The sequence below is a fragment of the Dermacentor andersoni genome, chromosome 9 (assembly GCF_023375885.2).
Source record: "Dermacentor andersoni chromosome 9, qqDerAnde1_hic_scaffold, whole genome shotgun sequence".
Classification (NCBI taxonomy): Eukaryota; Metazoa; Arthropoda; class Arachnida; order Ixodida; family Ixodidae; genus Dermacentor; species Dermacentor andersoni.
Window position 1 is genome coordinate 31454005 of NC_092822.1, and position 8963 is coordinate 31462967.

Below are 8963 nucleotides of genomic sequence, written 5' to 3' on the forward strand. Positions count from 1 at the left end.
CCCCCCCCCCCCTCGCCCCTCGACGACCGAGACACATGCATGAGCCCTTGATAGCTGCACAGCATGGCGGCAGCGCGACAGGAATGCGCCTCCAGCGTCCATATAATAAAAAAAAAAGAAGTATTCAAATTCAAATTCAAATTCAAATTCTTTATTTTTTCCAAAACAAGTTTTGTGGTTGACAGGGCTAAAAGCTGCGGTCTGCAGCTTGACAGAGGCCCGGACTCGACCAATCAAGCATCGATGCTTCGCACTCGACCAATCAAGCCTGCTTCCCGGAAGAAGTCCCACAGAGATTGTATGACTTGCATGGCGTTGGCCTGCAGTGAATGTGTCCAGTCTTCAACTTTTTACGGGGAAGCTGTTAGCCTCCCGGTGGTTGGCATTTTCGTGAACGTGTCCGTTAGCAAAAATGTATGCCGATCCTGGCGGCAGTGGAGGCAAGGAGCACTGGCTCGTATCGCCGTGAGGCAGATGCTTCCAGCAGTCAGCAAAGTGAAGCGAGCAGTGCGTGTACTCCTTGGAATCACGCATACAACATACAGAACAGCATACATTTCAATAAAGAACAAGCACAAAACAAGCTTCCGAAACACGTAACCGATGATAAGGCGCTTCCGACAACAATGCGAAGCACGTAGCGCTCCCCGCATACGTCAACCGGTAACGACTACCGTCTCGCACGCTGCCGCGACAATGGCAGCTTGAGGAGTGACGTCACTAGCCTTTCGTATATAAAAGAACCAGTCTAGCAATAGATTTCAACGTTATTGCAGCCCCGTTATGAGTGGCGTGCTGTTCAAATTACAATTACTCCCAATACTACGATTATTCTAAATTACCATTAATCTAAACCAAAAGAGCATTGCATACACCCCTCAGCAGTTGTAGTGGCGGTTTTCAACAGCTTCGCTGGACATCCGCTTTCGCAGGGCCGGGATGGCGAGTCAATTTTTTATTTGATTACCGACACGAAGATGACGATGACGAAGCGCACCACCGCAGCCTTTGTGCCATTGATTGAGGCTTCATCATCCTCATCGGCGCTATCCACGCGATGGCCATGCGTGGCAAAATTCCCGCCTAAGCCAAGCGGCGTACCACCGTTAGACCCGAGGTCTCGTCGAGCCGGCGTCGGGGCCCTGGTACTCCTCGCGTCGCCGTCGACCAAGATTCGGCCATGGGGGCCGTTTCGCTGTGCTGCCTGCTGCTGCTGGGCCTGCTGGCACGCAGCCCGTGCCTCGCCCAGACCAAGCCGGAAACTGCCGTGGGCCTCTACGGTAATCCTGTGCAGAAGGTGGGTGCTACGAACACCTCGCCTACGGCAGAGCGCGAACAAGCCTTACCGTATCGATGGCAGCGCCAGATCACGTGTCCTAGCGACTGGAGGAATCATTATCTTGTAGGTTGCGTAGCGTGCTCAGGATGTCCCTTGCAGCCACCCGGTCCACTCGGGGAAAAAAGTACTACCGCGTTCCGCACGTATAATCCGGAGGTTTTCAACGCCTCTATCCCACAACCATCTTTAGCCGGATAATGCGGGAAAAACGAAAGTCAGCAATAGCGCTCGGCCAGCTCTTACAGCACGCTTGCCATCAGTGTTCAATTGCCATTTAGCTATCACGTCACGAAAGGTGACGTCCCCATGTCGGTAGCGCCTACCGATGATGGCTGGGGTCGAGGTTACATACACCTGCTCTATATGGGAAAGCAGGGCTGGCCAGGAGGGCGCACGGCAATTTGATTGACCTACTGAACTATGTTGAGGCTGATTTCTTGGACGATGTCAGACGCAAATATACCTCCAGTGCTTATGTCGCAAACTCATTCGCTTGTGTGTGTTTTCCGTCCGCTTGTATACTTGGCTATAGAGGAGCACCTACGGACTTTTGAGCCTTGGCCTCACGCACGTAGATTGATATGCGCTTCAATAGGTGACGCCCGCGCCTATCCTTGACGGCCACGCCTGTATTTGTGTATATACAGGGTGTTCCAACTAACTTGAATCAAGCTAATAAAATAAAACTGGTAAAATATACAATTATATCACCTGCGGTGTTTGCTCATCAGTAATAGTTACCCCGACTGCGAGCACTGTCATCCATACACGCAAGAGCACACCTACGTCATTTTTTAAATTCTTAGTGGGGTTTCTTAGGTGACCACAAAATGGACCACGTAAAAAATAAAAAAGGCTATTTGGAGTTTGTGAGCACGTTTCATAACTTTGAATATACTATCTATGTCCTAACACAACTATTAAAAATTTTGCATCAATAAACTTAATAAGCCTGACTGATCTCGATTCAAACATTCGTCTGACTCAAGACGTCTGCAGACGATATAGCACTCACACCGTGCGCCTAAGGTCACATTTTAATTTAAAAGTTCGGCTATAGTTACGTGAGACACCCTCTACACACCATGGCTCATTATTGTTTATGGCCATCGCAGTTCTTAATCTCGCGATGAAACAGCACTTATAAGTTTGCTTCACGTCAGTGTGGCCCCAATCCGTAGCCCTTCATAACGGACATTCTCCAGCGAACGTTGTGCTGTGCTTTCTGTTATTACAGAACTTATGCCATTCGCAAGATGCATGGTGAACCGCAGAGTTGACGGGACAGGAATATATACGAACCGCAATGATGGAGTGTCTATCTTGTTGCTACAACCCTTGTCCCGTCATCTGGGCCGTTTGTCATGTTGATCGCAAACTAACCAGGACTGCCTAGAACATCTGGCAGTTTCAAAAAAAGAAAAAGAAAGTTGCTAGCCGCTTTTTTACAAGTTGCTAGTTCTTGGCTACCTTCTACAACGCCCCCGAAAGTGGATGCAACCTTTAAAGTTCTTTCCAGAACAGAGAAAAATCATTCAGTGCTCCGGCTGCATGATGCAAGGTTTAGGACATAATGACGTATGCGTACGCGCGTTGCCAAAGTTGGCGTTGTTTGGCGCTGGAGTTACTTTGTGAGCGGGTGTCTCGTCCCTGACTTGAGATAGTGTTCCCTCCCCTGCATCAATGCCAGGAAACAAGCCTCTGCATGCTTCTGCCAGATAGCGCCAAGATAGTGTGTGGTGATGGATGTTACCATAAGTTCATCTTATTATAGTAGTAATGGTCAGACCTTCCACCTTCTTTGGCGGGGTACTAATCTTGCTCTGTATTAAGGAAGAAAAGAAAATAGTTCAGGGTTGAACGAAAGCTATAATGGTTGCGCAGAGTTAAACTAATAGGGTGTCGTAACCACAGCTATATTACTCTCGTGGCTTACGGGCGTGGGGTGTAAGCGCGAAGATAGCCTGTTCGCGAGGACGTTGGAAGGCACTTAAATGTTGGGCCAGGCACAGGCTCCTAAAGTGCAGCAAAATGTGCGGTGTGTGGCTGACTAGTCGTTTAACCTTTTTCTGGCGGGAAGCGTTAAGTCGGACATAACCTAAGACGCGCGGCGGTTGTAGTTGTGGATGGTTGCGTCATCTGATGTGCAATAGGCCAGAATTGGCCAACGGCCACACAGAAGAACAACAAACCGTGTCCAACATATACGGCAGAATGATGGTTTGATGGCTGTTCAAGTGATTTGCACACTCGTAAAAGTTTACCGAGATTAGCAGACACCCGGCTAAATGCCACGTTCGTTTGTGCTGGGCGTTGGGAGAGCTGCCGTCACGGTGCTCAAGCCGGCATGTGACGCGGTATATTTTTGTATTTCGCAAGCGGGTAAAAAGACTAACACTTAATAGATAGAAAGTTAGAAACTGTTTAATCAGGCGTTCTTAAAACCGCTCTGCAACATTCTAATTGGATGTTTTGTCTAACTTCGTTGCTTCAGAAGTTGGTTAATTAATATTGACCAATTACTCAATTAAGCAGAATACAGAATATAGTGTGGCCTACTACATACGAAAGTCAGCAACACGCATTTGGTCACGTCGCCTTAGAGTTCATCGGCATATTTTTAAACTCGGGATAATGTTGGCTGGGACACCCTGTATGTTGGTCTCTGGAGTCACACACCATTTTCTACTTTTTTTATTCATTCTTCTTTTGAAAGGAATACCGAGAAGGTCACCGCCACTTTGATGAAAAAGACTTGGGACATTAATATTCGCGTCTTTTGTTACCATGATCAGTATGACGACGTAGTTTAACGAAGTGTTCTGTTGTGCTGTCATTGTACTGTTCTAATGTTACATGTTTCAAAACAAGTACCTTAAAATCGTTAGCAAAATAATACCGCGTAAGCACAACAAAAATTAAAGAGCTGTTGTACACTTCTGTCCGCGCGCACATTTTCATTGTTTTCGTCCGCTTAAAATAAAACAGTAGCAGCAAACGAAAGACTATATTGCATTCGCAGGTGAACGTGACCGTCATGTACGAACCGTACTGCAAGGACAGTTCGTGGTTCATCACCAACCAGCTGTTTCCAGTGTACGGGCTTTTGCGCAAGTACCTGGTCGTCGAGATGGTGCCGTTCGGACTCGCGCGCATGAAGGAACCGCAGGGGGCCGACACGACCGTGTCCTTCACCTGCCGCCACGGGCAGGCCGAGTGCCACGCGAGCATGATTCACGCGTGTGCCATCGACCTCTACCCGGACACGGACATGCACTTGCCGTTCATTGCGTGCACGCTCAAGGAGCCGAAGCCCGAGAAGAACGTGCGAACGTGCAGCAACGAGCACAAACTTGAGAGCAGCAAGATATCCGACTGCGTCGAGTCGCCGCTGGGCAAGATTCTCCTGCAGAAGATGGGCTGGCGCACGACGAAGGTGCGGCCGCCAATGAACAGCGTGCCCAGCGTTCTCATCGACGGCGAGTTCCAAAAGCGCTACCAGAAGAAGCTGCAGAGGAAGTTCAAGGAGGCCGTCTGCGAGCACTTCAAGCCTCCCTTCCCGAAGCCGTGCGTGGTCAAGGGGTGGTTCAGCCGTTGAACACTGCTTTGCGACCGACCCTCTTCGCACTCGATCCCATCCCGCCACTGAAATTGGCTCTCCTCCCATATTCAGAAGTGAAATCGAATAACGACGCAATACAGAACATACGGAGCCTCCCACCTTTTGGTTTAGGTTCTAAAACATTGTACTATTTCGAAGCGGTTCCCAAAAAGTCACAGACGGTACGTCCTTCCTCTACCTTGTTAGCCCTGGTGCAACGACTGCGGTAACATATACAACTGGCACTCATAAATTGATAGATCGTATTTAGAAAACACTATTCGACTCTCCTACCTCCTCTGGGACTGAGAATCAAGACTAGGGAACCATCTAGCGGTGATGGCGAAAGCGAAGTGACCGAAATTCCCCAACGTAACTATTTGTAGGCGACGCGAGGAAAATAAAATTCTCCATCTGCCCGCTGGTTATCACAGCGTTACCAGCGTGGTGTTGGGCGTCGGTCCCGATGACCAGCCATGTGTACAAGCTATCGTTGGTGCTTGGATCCTCAATGTTTTCTGCTTTGTTGGTTTCCGTTTATTTGTGCCGCATGATTCGTTTTGGCATGTCGTCCGTTTGGATGCATTAGTATCGCAACGAAAATGCATCACCTGGTCCTGAGGTACCCTTACCTAAGGCATATTTATCTTCCAGAATTTGGCCCATGTATCCTACTGCTCCGATTGTGTATGGATTTATGATTTGCGCTTCTTAGACAATTTCTGTATGCATGAGTAGTTTTACTCCAGTATAAATTCATAAGTATAATACGTTTCCGTCTTATGTTTTCGAATATTTATTACTTTATGGAGTGCTTTTGTTGTTCAGATATGTTCGTTATAGTATTTGTTATACTGTTTGTTATGCATACTAGTTCCTTGTCTAATCCCTGCTGAAGGTCTAGGTACATGCTTCGGATTTGGACTCTCTCCTGTATAATCTAATACCTGTGTTTTTATATTGGAAAAAAAAAAACGATTCTTGGATCTTGAAGCAGTAATTTCTGATAAACGACAAGAAAGTTCAGGCGCTTACCTTGTACCTAATCATCCCTGTGCGAAAGAAACCTCAATCGCAGTTTAATATTTTTTTTTGTGTGTGTTAAACACCCTTTACTTTTCGAGCAATTACCAATTCTATAGCGCATTCGCCCATGCACAAGTGAGACGATGTAGTAGGAGGCACACGTTCCCAACGTCTCCCCCTAATATTTATTTGATAAATTTAAACTGCACGGCGCAGCGCGTCAAAAGAGCTAGAATATATTACCTTCAAGTTTGAATAGACCACAAAGAAGGTTATTACTCCTGTAATCTCTGTCGCAGCTAGGTGGGAGGCAGAGCCGCCACCACCACCGAGGTACAGCACCTAGAAAACCTAATAGGCTTGATCACTTCAGACTTCTGGTTCTTGTTATCCTCAATGATGACCCGTTTAAAAAGAAACGAGCATAGCTTGGGCGCAGCTTAACCTAACTTGACGTTACGTTATACGAGGTGGTCTTCCTACAGAACTGGCTGAATTATATCGCTCAGGATCGTTAAACGCCAGCTTTCCCACGCGAATATTGAATATTGAAGTGGACTGCGATCGAGCAAAATATTAAACAGCTACAGAACCCCCGCAAAAATTTCTCACTTCACATTCAGACCTAAAAGTGGGTGAAGATCCCACAATGGTTATAATAGCATTGAAACCATTGCAACATCACCCGCCAAACACCCGTAGGGGATATGAGCCATCACTTGGAAACAAAAACAAGAACAAAAGAAATCGGTGGGATTCGCGAAGTGATTTCTCTGTGGCGATTTTCACGCGTTCCATGGGAGTGTTCCAGCAAGTAAGCCATCCGGAACAAACCACAAACGGGAGAGCCTAATGGCTGTTGTTGTTTCTCAATGATCTGATGTAGCCCACTCTGGGGGATCGGCCATGAATCTGGCGGTGCAGTGGCTGAAAAAAATAAAACTAAAAATACTAATTTCGAGGAATATGATTTCAACAAAAGAAATGCTGGGTATTTGATTGCGTGAATCAAAATTTATGCCACAAGGAAAATAAACTCTAAGGTATCTACGTATTAAACACAATACAACATTGAGGGAAAAGAGGGGAGAAGGCGGGAGATGGAAATTCAAGACGGTGAGCCAAGAGGGAACCAGGTGATAGCAGGAGCCAACGTTTCGACAGGTGGACTTCCAGTGCTTCGAAGAAGTTATGTCCACTTGTCGAAACGTTGGCTCCTGCTTTATCCTTGTTCTCGATTTGCTCGCAATACAGCATTTGAATTACAAGAAGAAAGAAAAATGAAACAGGAAGTTTCAGCATCGGCTGACAATCCAAGCTGTCGTAATGCAATTTGCAACGTCCTTTTCTTGAGTATGGAGAAACGACGGCAGTCGTGAAAGTAGGGATCTATATTTAACTTTGCAGCAGCGATCTGTGGCGCGGCGGGAGTTAAACATGACTGGGATTTATGCGATGCAGGAGCCAAGGTAAACATGCCCGTCCCGTGAAGCCAGACCGCTTAGTGCAGCTCAGCGCATTCCTTCGCTTTGATAACGAAACGCAGAGGTGTCTGTTCGAGCTTGAGGCTGCGTTTAATTAAACGCGGGTCACGTTATATAACGCGTAAATAAAAGAGACCACGAGCACCGTACTGCGCGTTCAGTCTCCTTGCCTTGCGAACACCGAGCGCCGTAAAAAAAAACCTCGCCGCATACCATAAACGTTAGTGATGGAACTGGAGCGTAAGCATCAGTAAGCTTTTCTGTAGCGTTTTTCTAATATATCAGTGATTGATGTTTGAGAGTGGGCATCCAGCAGCTAGTCAAACGCTAAGCGTTGTACCGCGAGGATGTGAACGGAGCCAGAGCTGGAACTCGTGCTTTTAACTAAAATAACCTCGCCGCGTACATTTCTGGAGCAAATAATTTATTTGCTGTAATAGAAAGAGAAACGCTGCGAGATTGCCTGGCACTTCTTCAGTTTGTGGCAAATATTACGCTGTTCGGTGAATAGCGCTTACACACTTCAGCAGATAGATTCCGTAATTGTAAAGAAAAGTAATTGAATATCCTCCCAGAAGAGTAAAGTATGGCTTATTAGCGAATCTTATGGATTTCTTGAGCTTCAGCGGTCACAATTAGACGCTGCCACTGGTACTTTTTTTGAGCAAGCGTAATTAACAACATTAAACGTATGCATACGTAGCGCTGTCCCTCAGTTAACCTCTCCAGCACCTCTCCACGTTCACTTCCTTGATATGTTGTTAAAAAAAATGCTTAGTTAATACTGGGAAGTTATTGATATGGGTCTTTTAGAAGACTACATAAGGTATCTCCGCATTAAATATACAATTGCTAATCACGCTTTCGTGCGTTACGAGAGGACAGGCGTGGTCATATTTTCTCCGCAACCTTGCTTCACCTTCACTGTCCTAAGTTTAGACCTATACTTGACGTCGAATTAATGACCATCGCCATGCGGTGGCTGCCAGCATATGTGTCGACATTCGCTATTTTAACAGACTCCCAATCTGTGTGTCCAGGGCTTACTGGCACAGCGGACTCAATTATGCTGCGAGCGTTTCATTCGCTCGTCTCTGCACATTTACAAGCAGACAACCTACTTTGGGTAACCGGGTCACTGAGGAACACAGTAAACAACATGGCAGACTCTCTTGCCTTAGCAAGGTACAAATTCCGACTCCCGGCATCAGCTGTTCATCAAGAAATTTTAATGGCGTCTATCACGGCAACTTGAAGTTGAATTTACAAGATGGCGACAGCCCGTTCCGCTGGTCAATATTTATTTGCACAGGGCTGGTGTGTCGCAGCTCCCTCGCTGTTATTTATTTATTATTTAGGCATACTGTCAATCCTACAGGCGCGATTTGTACAGGAGAGGGTGTACGATACAGACGCAATAGATATGGAAGCAGTGCGCTCGATTTATGAGGGAGGAAATACGTAAAAATGCCATAAATAAGACCGCTCAGAATATAACGGCCCACAAAAACTT

The 8963-nt window shown here is 46.6% G+C and overlaps 1 protein-coding gene across 1 annotated transcript; it reads left to right on the plus strand.

Moving 5' to 3' along the window:
* The first annotated feature begins 946 nt into the window (after nucleotides 1-946).
* LOC126527518 (GILT-like protein 1) lies at nucleotides 947-5877 on the plus strand. The gene is made up of 2 exons (XM_050175347.3): nucleotides 947-1297; nucleotides 4362-5877. Exons 1-2 carry the CDS (start codon nucleotides 1181-1183, stop codon nucleotides 4935-4937), a joined length of 693 nt encoding a protein of 230 aa, XP_050031304.2. The 5' UTR covers nucleotides 947-1180; the 3' UTR covers nucleotides 4938-5877.
* The last annotated feature ends 3086 nt before the right edge of the window (nucleotides 5878-8963 follow it).

Coding starts and splice junctions, on each gene's coding strand:
- LOC126527518 (XM_050175347.3), top strand. CDS start 1,181: ATGGGGGCCGTTTCGCTGTGCTGCCTGCTGCTGCTGGGCCTGCTGGCA. Junction 1,298..4,361: donor ACGGTAATCCTGTGCAGAAG/GTGGGTGCTACG, acceptor TTGCATTCGCAG/GTGAACGTGACCGTCATGTA.